The sequence below is a fragment of the Sinocyclocheilus grahami genome, unplaced genomic scaffold (genome assembly GCF_001515645.1).
Source record: "Sinocyclocheilus grahami isolate Dianchi unplaced genomic scaffold, SAMN03320097.WGS_v1.1 scaffold19.1, whole genome shotgun sequence".
Taxonomy (NCBI): Eukaryota; Metazoa; Chordata; class Actinopteri; order Cypriniformes; family Cyprinidae; genus Sinocyclocheilus; species Sinocyclocheilus grahami.
The window spans coordinates 1,681,490-1,706,783 of record NW_015505198.1 but is presented as its reverse complement, the minus strand read 5'-3'; the positions used below and the strand labels follow the sequence as shown (position 1 = coordinate 1,706,783).

The following is a 25,294-nucleotide window of genomic DNA, read 5'->3' as shown; positions in this document are numbered from 1 at the left end:
CACCCCTCTGAGTGATGGATAGCAGTCAGAAAGCTCTCAGTTCAGCCCCAAGGGGAGTGGTTTGGGACTGTAATAGTGTCCTTAATTGCCACCAAAACACTCTTTTCTCCAGGTCATTAGACAGATTGGGAATGTGAGCGAGTGTGTCAGGCTTAAAGCGGGAAACACCTCGAGACATCGCCTGGAAGCGGAGCAGGTGAGCAGCTCCAGACAATGGTCTATGGACCCTATTATCTCCTGAAACATCTCATCTTCTTCAAACAGCACTAATGGAGTGATGATTGGGTGAAGACTCCGACACAATCCAGTCATTGATCATGGAACTGACACTGGATGTGATGCTTATTGAATATGCTTCCACATCCTGAACAGAGTTCAATCTTCAAATACTACACTTCACTTTCTTAAATACTTACAGCCGCCATGTTTGATGTCTGACTACGCAAAACAAAGCATTCTTTGAGTTTTTAATACATGAAACATTTATAGAGCCTCATTAAGAAGTCCAAACATTATTCAAATTGACCACAAGCTTGTATTCAGGCAAAGATTTAGGGGAAAAAATATGTTTCCATTCAAGTTTTAAGATGAATTGTTTCAAGATTATTGTTTTAAAATTGAAAAAATGTTTTGTAAAGAATAAACTAGGGTTACAAAATTTTAGGAAGACAAATATCTAATTGCATTTGTTCTGATAAAAATGCAAATTTTTAATAAAATTTTTAATGCAAAGCTCCAGGTTTTCTGTGCTTGTTTTAGACCTGCACAGTTTAGCCAAACATTATTACATTATATTATATTATAATGGTTATTATCATAACAGCATATTATTGCTATTAAATAAAAAAAAAATTAAGAAAATAAGATATTACTATTTTAATTAATAATAAAAATAATAATAAAAAATATTTTCAAGCTAATATTAATATTTATGGCTGTCTTAATTGATTTTTGAACGTTAAACCATCAAGATTTTATTCTGGTAGAAATATGCAGGAAGCCTTTAAAGCTTCTATTTTGTTAAATTTTTTAAAAAGATCCTGGTTTGCTGTGCTTGTTTTAGAGCTGCACAATTTAGCCAAAAAGTATTACTATTAAACTATTAAATAAAAAATTAAACAAAACAAGAGATTACTATTTTAATTTTTCACTGTAAAAAAAAAAAAGAGTAATAATAATAATAATAAAAATTCACACTAATAGTAATATGTATGGATGTCTTAATTCATTTTCGAATGTTAAACCATCAAGTTTTTATATTACAATTTTTAATGAATTACCAAAAAAAAAAGAATACATTTTTTTTACTATTAAATTAAAACAAGAGATTAAGATTTTAATTCTTCACTGTAAAAAAAATGAGTAATAATAATAATAAAAATAATTTCACACTAATAGTAATATTTATGAATGTCTTAATTCATTTTCAAATTTTAAACCATCAAGCTTTTATTCTGGCAGAAATACACAGAAAGCCTTTAAACCTTCTTTTTTATTTAATTTTTGAATTGTTAAACTATTTTCAATGCAATTTTTTTTAAATGCTCCAGGTTTGCTGTGCTTGTTTTAGAGCTGCACAATTTAGACAATTTAACAACAGAGTAATAATAATAATAAAATAATAATAATTTCATACTATTAAGTGACCCAAACTCAGAACAGATGCAGACATGGAGTTCATGTGGAGCAGCATTTATTGTGAACCAAGCTGCTCTGAGACACTGAAAACACCAGAACACGAGCTGCTCACGTGTAAAACAACACGGTGCCACGTTTCACTTTGAAACATGTAGAACATGTATTTAATTACATCGCAGCCTTTGCAATTTGATGAAAGCACTAAGCCATGTTGCTATTTTGGTTTTAAACTTCTGCAAAATAGAAAGAAACTTGGCTAATAACACAAATAATAAAAAAAATTATTTGATTAGTTAACAAATCTATTATAAACATTACTTCAATTCGTAGGGCCTGAGAGAAAAGAATCTTGTCATGATGAATTTTTGACTTTTAAAACAATCTTGTTTTCAAGGCTACCAGCTAATACTTTGGACAGGTGACCCACCTGGTGCTGTCCACCCCGGGTTTGGTGTATCCCTCCACACAGCCCTCCCATACGCTGTTGGCCATGGCGTTCCCGATGGCTGTCATCCCCATGCTGAGTTCCACAGGCCAGTCGTCCAGGTCCAGAGACCGTACGCGGGACAGATGGGTGCCCAGGTTCCTGTGCATCCCGGAGCACTCGATACAGATCAGAGCGCCGAGGTTCAGACTGGCCCAGTCTGGATCTGAGGGTCAGAGACAATTACAATTCAGTTTTCCTTACCAAAATTACATTTTATGAAATTCAAACTCTGATATGCTATAAGTGTGGTCTGATGGGTCATTTTCAGCAATGACAATCTGAAACGATCCAACAAAAATAGATTTTTTTTTTTTTACATAATTGATTTTATTTCTACATATTTTTACAATTATTTTATTATTTTAAAGTTTGTGAATCTACCCCCCAAATGTCTGAAAAATTATTATTTTTTTTTTATGTTATTTTTAATTATGTTTTATTATATTAATGTGGGTGAAACTACCCTACAAAAATGCCTGGAAAAAATATTTGTATTAAATTATTTACATAATTTGTATTATTTTAATGTGGGTGAAACTACTCACTGGGGGCGTCACAGTCTGCACAGAAGCTGTTTCCCCTCACATTCCTGATGGATTGGATGGTCACTGCATCACTCTGGCTTCCTAATCGAGACTATGTGACATAACAATTCAGTTATCACAGTTTGAAAAGAGCAGAAGGGTACATAAGGCATACTAACCTATTTCCACGGTACCTAAATGAACACATCTTACCTTGTTCTTGCTGCTCTCACAGGACTGTAGACTGGCAAATATCTGGCTCTCAATGGCCTGAACCCAGAGGTCTCTTTCCTCATACGTAGATGCCTCAAAATGCCACATCTGACCCGTCAGGGACACAATGATGAACTCAAAGGACTCCTCTTGCTCTGAAACACACCAAAGGGGAGATGAGTTTGGATACGGTTTTAAAAATTTTAGTTTGCAAACTTTTCAGCGGAAATGATTTGCGTGTCCACAATGAAAGCAAAAATGTTATGCAACATGACACAATTACCAGGGGTTAAAGCAACAAAAAAAAAACTTTACTCTCACAGGACTGTAGACTGGCAAATATCTGGCTCTCAATGGCCTGAACCCAGAGGTCTCTTTCCTCATACGTAGATGCCTCAAAATGCCACATCTGACCCGTCAGGGACACAATGATGAACTCAAAGGACTCCTCTTGCTCTGAAACACACCAAAGGGGAGATGAGTTTGGATACGGTTTTAAAAATTTTAGTATGCAAACTATTCAGCGGAAATGATTTGCGTGTCCACAATGAAAGCAAAAATGTTATGCAACATGACACAATTACCAGGGGTTAAAGCAACAAAAAAAAAACTTTCCGGGGGGGTGCCCTGGTAGGGGGGCAGCACATGCAAAGCATGCAATGACTGTGACAACTTTAACATTTGAAAGGATACTATGGCAAAGTTATCGCTTTCCTTATTCAAACCGATTTTTTTTCATGAATATATGGTTGACCTAAAGAATGATAACTATATCATACACTTGGAAAATTATGAGCTACATCACACTAGGGGTGTGACAATACACTTAGCTCACAAGATGAGGCAAAATACAGATATTTGGTTTACCTAGAACGACAAAATATTTTACTACTATTTTTAAGAAATGTTCAATGACAAAATATTAGTCTTTTAATCATAAAAAGTAAAACAATTCAGTTGTATTTTGAAATATTTTAACTAATCTAGGGCTGTAACTAATGATTATTTTGGTAATCAAGTAAGCTACTGATTATTTTGACAGTTGAATAATCTTGATATTTTTTAGTAACACAAATAAAGTAAAAACTAGGCTTTAGTATGACTATTATAAACTAACGATGAAGCAATAATAATTGGCTCAAATAAAATATCAAAACCAAGTAATTACATGATTTTATTCAACAACACTGTTAAAATACATAATGTAATATGCCTATACATAATATGAACATAACCAACTTAAATACATGATGTATTATAACAAATACCTGCAGAGGGCGCCGACAGCCTGGTGACGTTTCACTTTACAGCGTGATTAAACAATGTTTAAATCCATTTAATTTTCATATTTGGCCACATACAAACTCAGAAACTTTTATTTTGAAATCGCAATGTACAATAAATGGCATATTTAGAAATAGGTTTATGTATTCTCCTGTGTTGGCAAAGGTTTATAATTTTTTTTTTTTTACAAATTTAGTGAGATAATGCACAGTTTTCCCAGATGAACGTTAAGCAATTCAAATTCACGGCATATGCAGAGGAAGAGTTTAGCCTCTTTCACACATATAGTCTTTACTGGTAAATTACCGGTAAGTTACCATTAAGAGATAATGTGTGAACAGGACCTTTTCAAAAATCCTGGTAAATTTGTTCTGGCATATCGTTCTTATGGAGATGACGTGATTAAGTTAACGTTACTCCGAGCTGTTTACAAAGCTCCGCTGCTTTTTAATTCGTTTTTCTGTGTAAATATGGACATCTTTGACCATTGCGACTCTGCAATTGGATACTATTATGCGCATCTCGTTTTTACAAGAACAAAAAATTCTGATTGGCTAGTAATGTTAGTTTGGTTGAGAGTGAAAGCTGTGCTCCTCTCATACCATTGGTAGGCGAACTCATGGACTCGAAAATGATATCAAGTTTTTTCCCCGCAGCCAAACGCTGTACACCGAAGATCCGACACGGTGCCGGAGAACTTTAAGCCCTGAATTACATTACACAATTATCATATTTGATGTTTATTAATAAATGTGACCCTGGATCACAAAATTAGTCTTAAGTCGCTGGGGTACACTTTTAGCAATAGCCAAAAAAAACACTGTGTGGGTCAAAATGATAAATTTTTCTTTTATGCCAAAAATCATTAGGATATTAAGTAAAGATCATGTTCCATGAAGATATTTTGTAAATTTCCTACCGTAAATATATCAAAACTTAATTTTTGATTAGTAATATGCATTGCTGAGAACTTCATTTGGACAACTTTGAAGGCGATTTTCTCAATATTTAGATTTTTTTGCACCCTCAGATTCCAGATTTTCAAATAGTTGTATCTCTGCCAAATATTGTCCTATTATAACAAACCATACATCAATGGAAAGCTATTTATTCAGCTTTCAGATGATGTATAAATCTCAATTTCGAAAAATGTACCCTTATGACAATAAGGGTCACAAATGTGTATTGTTTAATGCAATTAATCCATTTTTGTTTTTACATTTTGTTTGTGTGTGTGTGTGCGTACATATATATATATATATATATATATATATGCTTAAAATTATTTTTTATCATTTTTATTTAAAAACTTTATTTTAAAATATTTTTCTTTACAAATATTATATTAAATAATTATTACATTAAAATAATAATAAAAATATAAAAAATATGACATTGCAGATTAAAGAAACAAAAACATAAATGCCATTATTTCCTAGTTCCAGATCATCTTCACTACAGGCTGAAAATACAAACATTTAAATGGCCAATATCCAAGGTGCATTATGGGTATCTGCGATTAGTGTCAGTTGCTGTTGTTCATCAGCATCGTAAAATCCAAGTGATTAAAAAGGTAAATACATCCATTAGAGTACTTATCTCATTACCAGTGAAGACTCATTATTATTGCAGCTGCCTAAATAGAATATAATGTGGGTTAATCATTCTGGTCACAGTAATTTCCACATCGCAAAAACACATGCGAGGTACTGCAACGTTTCTACCGAGCTCAAATGAGGGGCGAGAGGTGAAAAACAGACCATCATTTCTGCAATTTGCTCAAAATTCATTTCAAAACCATGATTACTTTGATATGTACGGGACGATGATTACACACGTGAGTATTATAGCCAATGAAGCTGCATGAGGCGAAAATAAGTTCACAGACTCAATCACTGCAGTTGTTCTACAGAAAAAAGGCTGTTTATTTGTATTAAAACACACAACATAACACCATTTATTGACACCCACTGTAAATGATCATTAGCACACTACTGAGGTCTCACTTTTAGAGAAATTATCATGAATTATCAAGGTCACATGCCAACCCCAGTTTTTTTTTGTTGTAAATCTCTCCTCTACATTGTGAGATACATATTTAACAGGTTTCGCAAGGATATAATATATATATATACATATATATATATAATAAAAATATATACAGTATATGAAAATGCACTGCATTAAAGGAAAAACGAAAGCATTGTATCTACAAAAATTACCCAAAGACTCTGAGTTCTGTTGATATAAAATGTGCAATAACACAAGCTCCCAATCAGCCACTGGTGCTCAGAAATTAGCAGTAATGAGACGGAGAAGAGCAGGTTCTGCCTGACTACATCCAGTTAAAATCCAATCTGAGGGACTGGAGGCAAAGAGGGCAGAAACAACTTACCTTAATTAATACGCTACAATAAAAGAAATAAAGCAACATCTAAAACCACAGTCTTTCTCTCCTCCTCGCTCTTGCGATCTTCATTCATGTTTCTATTCACAACGCATTCACACTCAGACACTTCCATTTCAAAGGTTAAGGGTTGGTAAGATTTTTTAAAAATGTTTTTAAAGTCTTGTATCCTCACCGAGGCTTCATTTATTTGATTAAAAATACAGTAAAAACAGTAATATTGTGAAATATTTTTATAACTTAAAATAACTGTTTTCTATTTTAATATATGTTTAAATGTAATTTATTCCTGTGATGCAAAGCTGAATTTTCAACATCATTACTCCAGTCTTCAGTGTCACATGATCCTTCAGAAATCAACTTTTATGCTCAAGAAACATTTCTTCTTATTATCAATGTTGAAAACAGCAATCTTTACATAAACAAAAAAAAGTCTTAAATGTCACTTTTGATCAATTTAATGCATTCAGTATTCATTTCTGGGACTTGACTGCATCCATCAGGAATAAAACATTTTTTCCTCTTTTGAATAATATGTACTGATAAATCATGCACAATAAGACCAATAACATTTATTGAAACACTAACTAGGGTCAATTTTGGTCTTCAATTTGAGATCTGTTCCAGCAACCTGAAAAGCCCCAAAAAATCTAAGCAAATTAAGCACAGAAAGCGAGAATGAATAAGAGGAAAACTAATTGTGCATCCCATCTAATGGAGGCTGATGCTTCTAGTCCAAACGCCCTCTGGGTCAGACGCCTGCTCCAGTACCACATCTGGACCTGCCAGTGTGACCCGATTGCTATTCTGTCAGAGCACACAGCCACGCAACCACAAATCCATCACATCAGAGCCGCGCAAAGCCGCGAGGGGTTTAAGTCAAGGTGTGTGCGCAGCTTTACAAACTCCAATGGGTGACAATCTTGAATCCAACACATGTGCGCTAGTACACGAAACAGGTCTGGGCCTATAGAGATGCTAGCTGGTGTCTAAGAATTAACGGGCAGCTGGGAGGAACCAGACCTGCCTGTGCCATCTGTAAATGTCAGCGGCAGCGTTTGCTCATTTTACACATCATTAAAGGCAATATTCCTAACCTGTATTAGAGCAATCAGCACGCGCCCATTACTGACATGGGCCTGGGGGGATACGGGCCAAACACTGAGGAGGCGAGAACGCACTCACCGTCTCCATCAGACGCACACACACAGTGTAAACAATAACACCCCTTATACACACACACACGGCACTTCAGACAATGAACTGAAGGTAAATGCAGACATAAACACTCCCCAACAATGATCTGATGCATGTGAATGCACAAATATATACAGTACATGCAGTCGCATTTATCTTCTTTACAAGGTCTAACAGAGGCACAGGGCTTCAAGGAACCAACACATTTGGTCCAAAAACACATGAAGCTTCATTTGCTGCCGGCTGTCTGGAAGCTGGGCAAGTGTATTTATCAGCCTGGAGGATCAAAACAAGTAATGCTACATGGACATCATTATATCAGTATAAAAACTATTTAAAAGTAAAAAAAAATAAATAAATTGGATAGGACTAAATACTTTGTATTTAGAGCAAAAGTGAATCAGGAAACTGATTAAATGATTGGAAGATCATATTGCTTATTTTATATACTGATTATTTATATGTTCAAATGTCTGATTATCGATATGCAGAACCAATATTAAATTGTTTTATAAATAATAAAAACATAATAATTTTTTTAAAATTATGTTATTATAAAAACATAATAAAAATAAGTTTAAATATTTCATATTTAAATACATTAAATACATAAAAAAAAAAAAATGCACATTTCATTTAATCAACACAACCTCATGCTTGAGATGCAATAAAAATTAAAAAAAATGTCAAGAACAGAGCTATAATATTGATTTTATGAGAATTCGCCATTTAGGGTAACCTTCCTGGTAAAATTCCTGTTTATAAAATAAATGTGCTTCTAAAAGAAGGTTTATATTAAATGACAACACAAACACTACTTGCAGTAGCTGGGAATTTGAACTCAACGTGGATAAAGCTGACCATTTGTTAGGGACCGTCTCAAGCAGGAGTTGCATGTTATACTTCATTTTAGGTATAGGAGCTTTTTATTGCTTGAAAGTAATTCAAGTGATTTAAAAACCATGAGACTTGCACAGACACCTTGTATAATGAAATTCTCATTTTTTTTGTATAATCATGATTGATCTAGTGTACACGCAGTGTATGCATAAAACTGCACTTGTTTTGTGTAAATTTGGACCGCAGAACACATTTCACAATCATGCGAAGCAAGTTTTCTTCCAAAACGGTTCCTGCACTTCCTTTACAATGGGGAAAGTACTATTGGCACCAGAAAATGTTCTTTAAGTTTGTTCTGCTCTTTAAAGCAGAAAAAGCTTTTTAAGTTGTGGCTTTCAGCCAATGAAGTGCTTTTCCAGAGTATTCCCCTTTAAAGTTCTGTTCCATGTGCAAATTGCCATGCATGCCATTGCTAAATATTGCTCTTCAGTTGAAAAAACAACACATATCTGATTAAATTCTTGTTACATTTGTTGTCCAAGTGCTTTGTTTTATTTTTCATTATGTGACTGTTCCCAAGTAGCCATTTCCCCTCCCGCCATCTCTCCCCCTGTCAGCATGGTGAAGCCCATTGTAGACAGTATTCATGTCTATGAGCACATTTCTGACAATGCTTTGTCGCTGAGCTGTGATTTCCCCCCTCTACTAATGGCCTTTAATTTCTCTCGGCAGCCTCAGCAGAAGGACGGCCCTTCTATAATGCTATTTTTGTTATTTTATTGTGCCTAGTGAGAGCTGTGTGTGTGTGTGTGTGTGGGGCAGAGTATGCGGACTGCCGGTTTAAGTGCCTCCATTCTGTATTTGGATGGGAAGACTGTACATACAAACTTAAACGTCTGGGATGGATTGATAGTTTTTATATGTATGAGATTTTATAATTAATATTTTAAAAAGTATTTAAAATTGTGTGTTTAAATATGTAAATACCAAAAATAACAATAATAATGATTAGATTAGATTAAATATTTAAAAAACATAAAATGTAATAATAATTTTAAATATATATATATATAAAAATATATAATAATAATAGTTACTATTAATAATAACAATAATAATAATAATGAGAAAATATTTTGTTTTTAAATATTAGCTTTAAATATTTAAACATTAATAATTTAATTCAAATGTAATAGTGGTAATAGCTGGTACTACTACTGCAGTAGTAGTTATATATTAAAAAATTTAATAATCATCACAACTCCTACTAGTAATAATACCTATTATTTTTATATTTAAATTTAATTATTACATTTTAATGTTTAAATATGTTAAAAACTTAAAAACTAATTAATTATCCAAAAAGTATTTGTGATTCAAATTGTAAAAACTATACATTTAGTTCAGTCTAATTTAATGTTATATTTTATAGAATTGCAAGTGTGCAATGAGAATGCAGCTTTAAAAAATATATAATAATAATAGTTATTAATAATAACAATAATAATAATAATAATGAGAAAATATTTTGTTTTTAAATATTAGCTTTAAATATTTAAACATTAATAATTTAATTCAAATGTAATAGCGGTAATAGCTGGTACTACTACTGCAGTAGTAGTTATATATTAAAAAATGTAATAATCATCACAACTCCTACTAGTAATAATACCTATTATTTTTATATTTAAATTTAATTATTACATTTTAATGTTTAAATATGTTAAAAACTTAAAAACTAATTAATTATCCAAAAAGTATTTGTGATTCAAATTGTAAAAACTATACATTTAGTTCAGTCTAATTTAATGTTATATTTTATAGAATTGCAAGTGTGCAATGAGAATGCAGCTTTATTTGTTAACTACATATAAAAAATAAGTCGATTTGTAGAAACTGCATGTTTCCTATAGAAGACTACAGAAAGCCCAGATTAATCAAGCTCCAGAATGGCAGGGCAGAGCAGATCGCTTTCCTTTACAGGAGCGAAGATAAAGGTATGGTCACAAAGGCATTACAGCTCCTGTCAGTCGACTCACCAGGAAACCTGGATCATCTTTTAAATACTTGAGATGTTCATTATACTGCCGTACATCCAGCGGGAACGGAGGAGATGCTCCACTGAAGCTCTTCAAATGGAGACACTCTGCATGTAGAGGAATTAAAGGCCTGTTTGCTGTTGGATTCAACTCAAACTCAGGGTCGAGACAGTTCAAATGGTCAAGGCCTGCTTGAATCAGCACTGAAATGAACTGATTCACTAAAATGAATCAGACTTCATTTAGTTGTCTAAGCATGTCTTAATTGTAGACGTTCACGTAAAACCATCAGCTGCCGAAGACTATTTGTGAATCAGCGCTGTAAAAATCTCCCGGACACTTCCCAGAGACGTTCGCTCATAAAGCAAAGCACGAAAAAGTTGCCTAACCTTCTTCGAAAGCGACAGCACATTTGATTTATGATGCTTCACAACAGCTAAAATTCGATTTCTGCCAGCATTCGCCGCTTTTGATTGCCCCGTAAATGAGATAAACTGATAGCAATTTATTCAAGGATCCAAGCGCCCCCTCCACCCCTCCCATCTCTCCCACTCCTCTGCCTTCAGTAGATACAACTTGCTCCATGTGAGTGATTCTCATACTTAAGCAATATGTCTGTATTCTGCATGCACTCACTAGAACAGACAAGCGTGCACTAATAGAACCTTTCAGGCTGTACAGGGGCAAAAACGACGACGTTCATGATGGAAATTGCGTCCGCGCACACATTCAGCCACTGTTATTCTGCCAGATGACCAAGCCAAGCTTAAGAAAATCAGAGGTTAGACCTCGTACTCTTGAGGAACTGTCTGCGTAATGAGACAGAACGAGCGCTAAGAACGTCTTTAACTCCTGCTGCAATGGGAAATGACCACGTTTGCGATCCCTTGAGCTTGTAATGTCATCCATACACATTTAAAACTAATAAAACAGCCACAACAGTGGCGCTGGATCATTTGATGCAATTTTAGCTCATGTAAAAACACAATTAAACTTGATCCTGGTCGCATTTAAATAGCTGAAACGGATGAAAATTAAACAAAAATCCTTCTTCAAACCCTAAATGTCTTTATACCACCTACAGATATTTATTCATCATTTAAGTGCTTGATTGCGGTCTTTTTGTGTGACTTCAAAGATGCACATAGGCTAAATGTGGATTTATTGAATAGTTTTCCAAAAAAAACAACAATTTTATTAGGAAGCGTCTGTGTCTTCATCATTGATGGACGGTGTCCATCTACTTGATGGATTTTGGAACAAAACAGCCTGAGGGATGCGCTTTTGTTTCCTCAATAACAACCAATTAGGAGTCTGTATTTGTCATTGGGACGGGCAATAAAACCCAAGTGGCACCGTCTTCATGACACATCATCTCTGTTGTACATGGCACAAAACAATGGATCAACAATGAATTTTTTCTAATTCAGAAAAAGATTGAATTATTTTATTAGCCACAGGCCAACTGGACTTTTTTATATGAGAGCATTTTGTACCTAAAACAAGCCTACAAATGCTAAAACTTTTTCTGATATCCAATAAACTACGGGTGTTTGTGTTATTTTGTTACCAATGGGGACAGTGAGATATAGATGATATAGTAAATGGTAATTTTTTGTACAAATAACACAAACTTGTACAGTTGTGCATCCCTTTACCTTCATTCCCTGCAGAAAGGCCGTCCGGTTTGGTGATGCCTGTGCTTTTTTTCCGTCTGTGTTTCTTGCGGTTGGCATGAGGTGATGGTGGAGGCTCAAGTTTGGGACTGGTGGCGCTGTTCATGCCAGGGGCGGAGCTGAGAGGATCTGACATCCCATTGGCTGGAGGAAAGAAAACAGACATGAAGTTCAACCAAAGATGACAAACCCTGAAATCCTTACAGTCAAACTCCACAAACATTTTTGCTACTTTTTTTTTTCTTACTGGCCAAATTGTATTAACTTTATATAAACTATGTATTATATTTCATTCATATATATATATATATATATATATATATATGTATATATCACTAGAACAGACAAGCGTGCACTAATAGAACCTTTCAGGCTGTACAGGGGCAAAAACGACGACGTTCATGATGGAAATTGCGTCCGCGCACACATTCAGCCACTGTTATTCTGCCAGATGACCAAGCCAAGCTTAAGAAAATCAGAGGTTAGACCTCGTACTCTTGAGGAACTGTCTGCGTAATGAGACAGAACGAGCGCTAAGAACGTCTTTAACTCCTGCTGCAATGGGAAATGACCACGTTTGCGATCCCTTGAGCTTGTAATGTCATCCATACACATTTAGAACTAATAAAACAGCCACAACAGTGGCGCTGGATCATTTGATGCAATTTTAGCTCATGTAAAAACACAATTAAACTTGATCCTGGTCGCATTTAAATAGCTGAAACGGATGAAAATTAAACAAAAATCCTTCTTCAAACCCTAAATGTCTTTATACCACCTACAGATATTTATTCATCATTTAAGTGCTTGATTGCGGTCTTTTTGTGTGACTTCAAAGATGCACATAGGCTAAATGTGGATTTATTGAATAGTTTTCCAAAAAAAACAACAATTTTATTAGGAAGCGTCTGTGTCTTCATCATTGATGGACGGTGTCCATCTACTTGATGGATTTTGGAACAAAACAGCCTGAGGGATGCGCTTTTGTTTCCTCAATAACAACCAATTAGGAGTCTGTATTTGTCATTGGGACGGGCAATAAAACCCAAGTGGCACCGTCTTCATGACACATCATCTCTGTTGTACATGGCACAAAACAATGGATCAACAATGAATTTTTTCTAATTCAGAAAAAGATTGAATTATTTTATTAGCCACAGGCCAACTGGACTTTTTTATATGAGAGCATTTTGTACCTAAAACAAGCCTACAAATGCTAAAACTTTTTCTGATATCCAATAAACTACGGGTGTTTGTGTTATTTTGTTACCAATGGGGACAGTGAGATATAGATGATATAGTAAATGGTAATTTTTTGTACAAATAACACAAACTTGTACAGTTGTGCATCCCTTTACCTTCATTCCCTGCAGAAAGGCCGTCCGGTTTGGTGATGCCTGTGCTTTTTTTCCGTCTGTGTTTCTTGCGGTTGGCATGAGGTGATGGTGGAGGCTCAAGTTTGGGACTGGTGGCGCTGTTCATGCCAGGGGCGGAGCTGAGAGGATCTGACATCCCATTGGCTGGAGGAAAGAAAACAGACATGAAGTTCAACCAAAGATGACAAACCCTGAAATCCTTACAGTCAAACTCCACAAACATTTTTGCTACTTTTTTTTTTCTTACTGGCCAAATTGTATTAACTTTATATAAACTATGTATTATATTTCATTCATATATATATATATATATATATATATATATATATGTATATATATATTAGTGCTGTCAAACGATTAATCGCAATTTACTTAATTTATTTAATTGCAACGTTTTTGTTTACTATGTGTGTGTACGGTGTATATTTATTATGTATATATAAAGATACATACATACAGCATATATTTTGAAAATATTTACATGTATTTATGTGTATTCATATAAATTATATCATATATAAATATATCAAATTTATAAACGTAACATATCTTTCTTAAATATATACATGCATGTGTGTGTATTTATATATACATAATGAATATACACAGTACACACTCATATATTACGTAAACAAAAACTTTTATTTTGGACGCGATTAATCGCGATTAATCATTTGACAGCACTAATATATATATTACTTTTTATTAATTTATCAGTTTTTTTTTTATTGTACGTCCCAAAGTAATATCAATCAAACTGCAGTTGGGTTGTTTTGATTAAGTAATAATAACTCAAAAAATACAGGTAACTTACAAACATGAAGCTCATTGAAAGTATGTTTTTTAATACATTAAATATTTGTTTTTTTTAGCAAAAGCAGATAACTCCACATTTCGTGTTTCAGAGGTAAACGAAACCAAGTAATTGCTTTGTAATTGCTAAGTTAGTGGGACTTGGGGTTCTAATCCACCCTTGTATAGTTTTTTCCCTCATTAAAACAAATGTGTTCATCAGTGATGGTTTGTGTGCATTTTATTTTGTATTTTCACCAAAACGAAAAGAGTCTCCACAACAGTTAGCAATAGATTGAAGCGCTCGTCTGTGCATGAGTCGTCGGCATTGATAACAGTGGCAACAAGCACTCAGCATCCTTTTAAAAGCAACACATTCAAGAGGCAGATCGCCACTTATTTTAAACAAACAAACAAAATTAATAAATACTCTGCTAGTCAACTAGAGATGTTTTATTTGTAATAGACATATCTGTACTGTGAGATGTTTCAAAAATATTTAACATTAACAGGGGAACAACTCCTCGCATTAACAGGGGAATATCGATCTGTCCGCTTACACTGCAGAAGCAAATAATGCATATATCTGATTAATATGAGTGTAGATGCGAACAGACGAAACTCCTCTCAGCTAGCGAGTCTTTTCGAAGTGACTAGCAGCCTTGTCATCTGACCTGAATACTGCGCGCTGATTCGCTAAAATTTACTTTTTGGGTTCTGTCCATAAACAAAAAGGGCACTTGTTGGTTTCTGCTGTAAAACGTGAATTCGCGATGCCTTGACGGCGGACAATACCGACTTTTGTGACAAAACGTGTTTAGGGTTCAGAACGTGCTATATGTGGAGAATAACGCATGGCAGTCATTTTTTTTACGTGGCGTTTATCGGTTTTTGCAAATGAACTCTTCATATACACACACACAACAATAAAATAAAAACCAAAAACTTTTTGCTTCCTAGCACAACTGATGAACTTATGTTATTAAACATCATCTAAACAGGTTACAGTTCGACGACAGATGATTTTTCCTTAATTTTGGTAACCCTGGTTACCCACTTCCACCACATTTTACAGTACAAGTGAAGATCCACAACCACAGAGAAAAACAAGAGCTGGACCACACCTCCGTTTCACCTCTATTAGCTTGACGAGAAGGGGACGTACACGTGAGTAAAAAATGATGATTTGCTGTTGCCCGAGGACCGGCGCTGTAATGGGAGATGCCACACGAGCATCTGAGAGGTTGGGTTTAGGCGTAAGGTACAGAAGCGATATTAACCTGCCGCTCCACGCTAGTGTTTTTCTGTGACGCGGTAAGAAAAGGGGGTGTCAGTAGGGAAGCCACGGCCATCTTTCTGAGCCTCATGACACTTCCACATCATTTTTGGGTGCCCTTGGGACACTATTACCCACAACCCCCCGACCAGCCCAGGGGCAGAGGGGCCCGGCAAAGTGGACCCCATATTGTTAGCGGCCCTCAGAAACACACTCGCACACACAGTGTGTCAGATGCGGGCAGCCTCCTCCATTGTCTTGGCATCAAAAGCTCATTGTAGTGTTGCAAACTCCATTCATCTCTACAGGCCTGGGGTGTATAAGAGTGTGCGCGTGCAAATGTGTGTGTGTGCGACGACGCTCGGGTCTGGGAGTGTCTGAAACCCGCGGAGCTAAATAACGCATATTCTAATGGCACCAACAACCATTAGCCTATGTAGAACATTAGGCGTAATTTGGGGGTTTACCTTGAGGGATCGCTGGGCTAGCATGCTCTTTAAAGAGAGAGAGATGGAGGCGGCGCAGGGGGTACAGGACAATAAACTACAGCCACCCGATCCGCCGTAGGCACCGACGACTTTAGCGTCTAGCTAATGCTACCTTTAACACTTCGGATTCCCTGCGACAGTTCTGTACGGTGACCGCTTCATATGGTAAACCGACGCAATTTGTTGTTTTATTGATAAGACACGGTTAATAATTATGATTGAGGCATTTAATAAGAACAGCTTGATAATGAATAAATGATGAAGTGGAGGATTACTCAAATGCACTGTGGGATTTGAGCTTAATTACACATGGCAAGAGACAAATTAGAGGGTTTAACAATTAGCCTTGTTACACAATTACGATAATTCTCAATCAATATTGTTGCTTTGTCTTTATCAAAGACGTGCAAGAAAGGTTCGTCCTAATGATAATGTTACTGTGGTATCTGGACAATATACATGTAAATTGATAAATGTTTTTGTAAATTAATTTCTTTAATCAAATGTCAAGATTATGGGTTTAAATGTATACATTAATATTTTAATTCATAAGGGAAAGTGTTATCAAGGCACTTTTCACAATTTTAATCACTTTTCAATTTAAATAGATAATTGTAAATTACTAACTAGTGAATTTTGAGTATATATAGATACATATTTGTGCAAGATACACAAACACAAAAAAATTATATATATATATATTAACATTTATTTTCATTATTAAAGATACTACCCATAATAATTGTATATTATTTATTTAATTTAATAATTAAATTATATTACATTTGCTTAAAAATATATTAAAATAAATTAAAAAAATTATATAAAATTATTGTCTTTGACACCAACTTAAAAAAAATGGAAGAAATGCATTTTTATTAATCAAAGATACTACAGACAATAATTTTGTATTTTAATATTTAAATATTATTTATTAATAGTATCTAAATAAATGAAAATGTACTATCATTGGACATTATTAATTTAGTAAACATGCACTGCAGTATAATCTGTAAATTTAGACTGTCTGTTTCTATAAGTGGTAGCACAAAACCCTCACTTAAGGCCTCTTTCTTTTCCCAAGATCACCGTGTTTACCATGAGTGCCGTTTAGTCTCTACAAAGCAGATATAGTGATATGAGCTCGCTGGAAACACGGCAGGTTGGCAGTTGATGCTTCATCACTGACTCCGTGTTCACCATTGATATTCATGACTTTAAGAGTCTGCTCTCCCTCCCTCATATGAATGGCGGAGCGGCGCTCCCAGCTGCCACACACGTTGTGGCAGGGACGCGAACGTCTGTTTCAATTTCTACACTCCTCTTCCCAACAGCCCCCCTGGGACCAATCATTAGCTACAGCAGACAGCTGGGGGTAGAGGGCTTCTGAGAATACTGTTCACACACTACACACATGCAGAAGCTTTCGCACATTCAAACACACAAACACACTCTCAGTGAAGAGCGCCCATCTCCAGCTGTGACAGCAGTGGCATTGTGTGTGTAGGTTGAGGTTAACAGTGAAGGGCTGCCCTTGTCAGATCAACCATCTGAACCTCTGTTTACAGAGTCATCACTAAACGAAAAAGTACCACGGTACAGCGATAGATGGTTACAAATGACGTGGTGTTTTGAGTTAAGCCCTGTTCACAGCAAGAACGATAACTATAACGATAACAATATTAGCGTCCACACCAGAGGCCGATATCGTCTGTTTATTCTAAGCGCATGCTCATCTGCCGCTTTAAATTCTCAAGCTTGTTATAGCAGGATGGATTCTGATTGGGTGTCAATGATTGCATCTTTCTGTAGCTGAAAAAAATCGTTCTGAAAGTGATTCCAACGATATCGTTTCTCTGTGCCTTTATCGTTATAGCTGTGGTGTGGACCCTGCAATTCTTTAATATTGAGAAAGATTTTTAGAACTATATCTTTATTGTTATCTTTATAGTTATCATCCTTGGTGTGAACAGGCCTTTATACTATGGAACTGAATTAAATTGATTATTATGGTACTTTGATAATTTTCATTTTAATTAATTATTTTATTATAAAATGTAACCACTCTGATCTTTTGATTTGACTGCCCTTTAGTATCTCATGTATCAGGGATATTTATCTTTGACAATTTGTACATTTTGTTTCCACCTTTTCTATATATTTTATAGTACCATAATATTGTTCCCATTTTGGACCTCATGTTTATTAAAGTGTTTTCTTTATCAGAATACTTAAGAACATTTATTTAATATACATGGTACCATAATAATGTTTGCTGAGACTTAGGACCAGTAAAATAATTATTTATACTAGGGGTGCTCTGATTGATTGGCTACCGATCACTATCGGCCGATAATCGCGTTGGGATGATTGATCGGCGGTCTCTAAAAAGGCAGATCTTTAAAAAACGATCTCAAGCTGATGACGCGCCTGCAGTGAGAGGTTTGGCGCGACATGCAGCGGCACCGTCTCAGTCATTTCTTTTTAATTCTTGCCAGTGTTTAAACTATTCAGCGCTCGCACGCTCTTCTGGAGACTGAGTGCTCATGCACACTCGCAGCGCACACACATAATGCCAGGTTCACACTGCACACGGTTGCGGTCTGGCAGTGTGTTCCAGTAGCGGTGTGTCTGCAGCAGTGCAGATCGTTTCCGCACCGAGTCTATGTTTGCTGCGCTGCAAGCGCTGAATTAAAGTAACAGCGCATTGTTTGCGGTAAATATGAACATGGATTGACACGAAAATGTAGTGATTATACCATAAATGTATATAATTAAAGTCTACTGTGTTTCACAGTCAACACATAGGCTATGGCTTTTTGGCTAGGTTTAAAGGAAAAGAGCACTTTTAGATAAACAAGGCAATAATAGTTGGCATTCGTGGAGGTAGGAAAACAAAGTTCTTTATGAACTGCAGGATTGCTTGTAATAAAGATTTCAATGCAAAAGAAACGGCAGTAGAGCGGACTGTTTCTGTCAATGGTAAGTTTTCATTTAGAATGTTTGTGATAACGTAAGAAAAGTAGTTAATGTTTTGCCACTTGCTTGAGCAACTTAATATATAAATGTAAAAGTAAATGCAAAAGCAAAATGCATTGAATAATGTGTTGCTTATATTTATTGCATTTAAACATGTCTATGAAATATTGTATTACTGGACTGTGTAAAAAAGAATCACAATGATGAAAAAGCATATTCAGTAACAATGTTTGGATTTGAAATCAAAATAATGGATAAATGTTGTATTTGTAGTAAACAGCCACAGATCAGTTCCGGAATCCTGTGTGAAAGCACAGTCCATGCTGCTTCTGTTCTGCTTTTGTGTGTGTTTTTTTACCGCACATGGCTTGCATACGCACTGCAAATGGAGTATGTGTAGGGTTGGGTACCGAAACCCGGTACCAGTATGGCACCGGTACCTATGTAACTGGTATGTACTAGAACCGAATCCGAACGCAGATTTCGGTGCCATGCCTGAACGATCGATTGAAATATTTGTCCTCTGGTTCTCCGAAATGGACGTAAGAAGCATCATCACTGGCACCGCAAGTGAAAAATTATTTTTTCCACACACACACACACACACACACACACACACATATATATATTATATAAAACATACACACACATAATACGAAGCGTGTCAGACCCACGTAATGTTTAGCAGCGGCAGCTCTTCAAGTAATAGCAGCCAAAAACCTAATAACCCAGCTGCTGTGATGTCTGTTAATCAAAGACCAAAGAAAAAAAAAGAGGAAATCAATAGCTTTTGAAGTTTTAAGGATTCATCTATATTTATTTTATACTTTTAATTTAAAAGTTATTTTTTAAAGTCTAATAAATGTTAAAATTGATAGCTCTCATTTATATTGTAATGTAGAATGGCTATAATCAATGGTTAAAAAATCTATTTCATTGAGACATCAGTAGTATTGGTATCAGTGATACTTGCCTTCAGTCATAAAAAAAGATGCCACTAAATAAATATGAAAAAATACACTATCTTTATGTTGTTTCTATATTAATTTGAAGATTGCATTTGAAATTATTGCAATATAAAAGTATATTTAAAATCTTTAATGTTAGGTGAGATTAATAGCGAATAATTTCTGAAAAATTTGTGATTAATTAGTATATACAGTGGGTACAGAAAGTATTCAGACCCCCTTAAATTTTTCACTCTTTGTTATATTGCAGCCATTTGCTAAAATCATTTAAGTTAATTTTTTTTCCTCATTAATGTACACACAGCACCCCATATTGACAGAAAAACACAGAATTGTTGACATTTTTGCAGATTTATTAAAAAAGAAAAACTGAAATAACACATGGTCCTAAGTATTCAGACCCTTTGCTCAGTATTTAGTAGAAGCACCCTTTTGATCGAATACAGCCATGAGTCTTTTTGGGAAAGATGCAACAAGTTTTTCACACCTGGACTTGGGGATCCTCTGCCATTCCTCCTTGCAGAGCCTCTCCAGTTCTGTCAGGTTGGATAGTAAACGTTGGTGGACAGCCATTTTTAGGTCTATCCAGAGATGCTCAATTGGGTTTAAGTCAGGGCTCTGGCTGGGCCATTCAAGAACAGTCACAGAGTTGTTGTGAAGCCACTCCTTCGTTATTTTAGCGGTGTGCTTAGGGTCATTGTCTTGTTGGAAGATAAACCTTCGGCTCAGTCTGAGATCCTGAGCACTCTGGAGAAGGTTTTCGTCCAGGATATCCCTGTACTTGGCCACATTCATCTTTCCCTCGATTGCAACCAGTCGTCCTGTCCCTGCAGCTGAAAAACACCCCCACAGCATGATGCCGCCACCACCATGCTTCACTGTTGGGACTGTATTGGACAGGTGATGAGCATATATATATATATATATATATATATATATATATATATATATATATATATATATATAAATAAATATGCCAGCATGCTAAGAAAAATACACTTCTTCAAGATACAGTCTATGAAATCTATGAGATTTTTTAACTGGTTTATACTTAAAACAAGTGAATAAGCAAAAGTGAACTTGTATTAAATCACAGTCTTTGAAAACAAGTCTTAATCTTCTACAGTGTTGCTACATGTAAATGTATTTTACATGGAAAACAAGCCAAAAAAGTCTCTCTAAAAACTTAAGAAGTCTGAGGTGAGGTAAATTGAAGTGTGCAAGGGACCTGAATGCATTTACAGCCTAATCTGAGTTTAGCTGGAGCCACTCTTCAGGCAGCAGCAGGAAATAAGGTGGTCAGCTAACCTGCGATTAGCGAGCGTTAGCGTCCCCGCGGGAAACGGCACTTTACGCCACAGATCTGGAGACGAGGGCTGTGGGTGAGCCAGGGAAGATTGGAGGGTGTGAACAAAGAACATTAACTCATTTCTTAATAGCTCTCAATTTTTCTTCCAGCATACGTGAGGAGAAACTTTGATTTCTCGCAGTCGCTAATTCGAGAGCTAGCAGTGCGGACGGTAATTTTGCGAGGAAGACGATGACGCCCCCCCTCCCTCCACTCCTACCCCTTGACACGGCAGCCGTGTGAGCAGCCCCCGTCCGTAATCAATGCCAATGGCTGCAATTAATGCTGGGAAAAGTGTGCAGAACACAATCACTACTTCCTTCTTATTATTGTCAATTAGAGAGCGCTAATCAAGGCATGGGCAGCACACGTCGCTGCTCTCTCCAAACGAAATGTCAAACTTCATTACAGCCTAGAGCGGGAATCAAACACCCTGCGCTCGCTGCCTCCTCCAGCTCCGCAGGGGCGACGTCTTCTCCGCCCCTAACCACAGCAGACTTCAGATTAGCGCCACACTGCTAGACTAGCTCAGCTGCTGCATGCTAATCTACAGGCTAACCGAATGTAGCCTAAAAGCAGTTCATCACACTTTATTGTGATAATTCCAATAACATGACGATTCAATGCATAAAATGATCAGCAGAGAAAAAAAATTCAGAAAACTGCAATAAATGTGTAAATAAGCATTCTATCCATAAAATTATCAACAGAACAAGAAAATCACCTAGCAACTCCTTAGTAACACACTAACAACAAATCAGAATGAACGTGAATATGAAGATTCTATGCATACAATGATCAATACATAAGAAATATACATAGCAACCACCCGGAACACCCTAGCAACCATCCAGAAGACCCTAGCAACTACATAGCAATATATTAACTATTAATAAGAACAAATCCATAAATAATGATTTTAGGCATACAATGATCAGCCGAGCAAGAAAAATACATAGTAACCACCAGAACACCCTAGCAACTACATAGCAACATGCAAGCAACCAACTAGAACAAATGTGTAGACAACTACCTAGCAACCACCTAAAACACCTTAGCAACACCCAACCAACCATCCAGAACACCCACGCAACTGCTTAGCAACATGCTAGCAACCAACCAGAACAAATGTGTAGACAACTACCTAAAACACCTTAGCAACACCCAACCAACCATCCAGAACACCCTAGCAACTGCATAGCAACATGCTAGCAACCAACCAGAGCAAACGCGTAGACAACTACCTAGCAACCACCTAAAACACCTTAGCAACACCCAACAAACCATCCAGAACACCATAGCAACTGCATAGCAAACATGCTAGCAACCAACCTGAACAAATGCGTAGACAACTATCTAGCAACAACCTAGAACACCTTAGCAACACCCAACCAACCATCCAGAACACCCTAGCAACTGCATAGCAACATGCTAGCAACCAACCAGAACAAACGTGTAGACAACTACCTAGCAACCACCTAAAACACCTTTGCAACACCCAACCAACCATCCAGAACACCCTTGCAACTCCATAGCAACATGCTAGCAACCAACCAGAACAAACGCGTAGACAACTACCTAGCAACCACCTAAAACACTTTTGCAACACCCAACCAACCATCCAGAACACCCTAGCAAATGCATAGCAACATGCTAGCAACCAACCAGAACAAATGCGTAGACAACTATCTAGCAACAACCTAGAACACCTATAGACCTAAACAATCTATAGCCTAGCAAATTGCAAAAAAAATGTAAACCAATCAGAACAAATGTGGAATGCATAAACTAATTAACAGAGTATGAAAACTACCAGGCAACCACCAGAACACCTCAGCAACACCCTGGTAACCACCTTGAACACCCTAGCAACTGCATTTTCAGAAAATGTAAAAATCCAGTTCCTTTATAAAACTGTACAAAACAAAACACTAGTGAAGTACACAAGATAATTAAGAGATGTTTGATACATGCTGGAAATACAATTCCAAAACACACACCGAAGACACTCTCTAGCATGTGCAACACAGATATCATATAACTAAGAGCAGAGTGCAGATTTAATCAGAAGGATCAGTATTCAGAGGCTGTAGCTTAGAGAGAGAACAACACTCACATCATATGGAAATAGTTACTGTTTGAGAAGATTATCAATCTACCGCTGCTCATTTTAACAGTCCTGATTTGCTGGTTGACCTTCAACCTTGACAAGGATAATGGCATGACTGGGGCTTGCTTAAGTTCTGTTTAACACCTAAATAGGCATCAAAGATGAATTTGCTTAAAACATTCCTGATGATACGCAGTTGCAGATACATGTCGTTCCAGCATGACTTTCTGTTTTCTATGGGACACAAAAGATAATTTTCTTCCATGCAATGAAAGTCAATGAGGTGTAATGTTTTGTATTGTATAGATAAAAACTTTTGTATCTTCTTTTGTACAATACAGCTCAAAAGTTCGGGGTCAGTAAGACTTTGTTATAAAATAAATTAATACTTGTGTTCAGCAAGGATGCATTAAATTGATCAAAAGGGACATTTATTTAAATGTTACAAAATATTTCTATCTCAAAATATTGCTTTTTTTTTTTATTCATCAAAGAATCCTGAAAACAAAAATGTATCATAGCTTCCACAAAAATATGAAGCAGCACAACTGTTTTCAACATTGATAATGGTCAGAAATGTTTCTTGAGCAGCAAATCAGCATATTAGAAGGATTTCTGAAGGATCATGTGACACTGAAGACTGGAGGAATGATGCTGAAAATTCAGCTTTGCATCACAGCAATAAATTAAATTATTAACTATATTAAAATAGAAAATAGTTCTTTTAAATTATAATAATATGTTACTAATTATAAATTACAATTGACTGAATTTCTAATCAAATAAATGCAGCTTTGGTGAGCAAAAACAACCCCAAACATTTGAAAGGTAGTTTACATCTCTAAATTCATCCTTATAACACTAGCACTAAAAAAAGGTAACAAGATATCTTAAATTTCAATTAAATTTCCAGTATCAGCCAATACATTGATACTGGAAATTTAATTGTGCATGCTTATTTTTTCTATTTTTACAGTTAGATTTCCGTCTTTAGTTAAATGTAATTCATCAATTACATCTGATTTTGTATACTGTAAATTTTAATTTTCCTGGTTCTGATTCACTTGTAGCATTTAAATAGATTTTTTTTGTGTGTGTGTGTTTTATTTTTAATTTATTTAGACAAAATAGCATAGAATCAGCCATTTGCCAGAATCATTTGCCAGAGTATGAACATAATTACTGGCTGATCAGTATCTGACATTAAAATAAGTAGTTACATATCGGTGCGACCTACTCACTAGTCAACAAGCCAGTTGTTGTACAACTAGTTCAGCATGCATGTCTAACCATACCCCAACGCACATCACATGAACACAAGAACAACGACAAAACAGAAAAGAAAACCTGCAATCTTCCGCCCAACAAATGAGGTTTTCTCTAGGTGTGCACTTTCCCAAGATCTCCGATATAAAACTCTATTATCTCCATTATGACCTGTAAAGCTATAATACTCTCAGTAAACGCAAGAACCGAGAGGCTGATGGGTAACAGGTCATAGAGAAAATGCATCCACCAAATCCTGATACAGCTAAAAGTCTGAGTATGTGTGCTTGTGTGTGACAATAACTATTTTACACCAGGGCCTAATGAAGTGCTTTGTCACACACACACACACACACACACACACACACACACACATATGCAGCTCA

At 35.8% G+C, this 25,294-nt stretch overlaps 1 protein-coding gene across 1 annotated transcript in view; it reads right to left on the bottom strand.

Moving 5' to 3' along the window:
* Positions 1-25,294, bottom strand: part of LOC107555304 (arf-GAP with GTPase, ANK repeat and PH domain-containing protein 3-like) — a 99,263-nt gene that overhangs the window by 17,820 nt on the left and 56,149 nt on the right. The window contains exons 15-18 of the mRNA XM_016238066.1: positions 13,664-13,825; positions 2,863-3,017; positions 2,671-2,761; positions 2,066-2,288 (exon numbers count right to left, since the gene is read on the bottom strand). Of these exons, the coding sequence (XP_016093552.1) occupies positions 2,066-2,288; positions 2,671-2,761; positions 2,863-3,017; positions 13,664-13,825 (631 nt within the window). The remainder of the gene's footprint in view (positions 1-2,065; positions 2,289-2,670; positions 2,762-2,862; positions 3,018-13,663; positions 13,826-25,294) is intronic.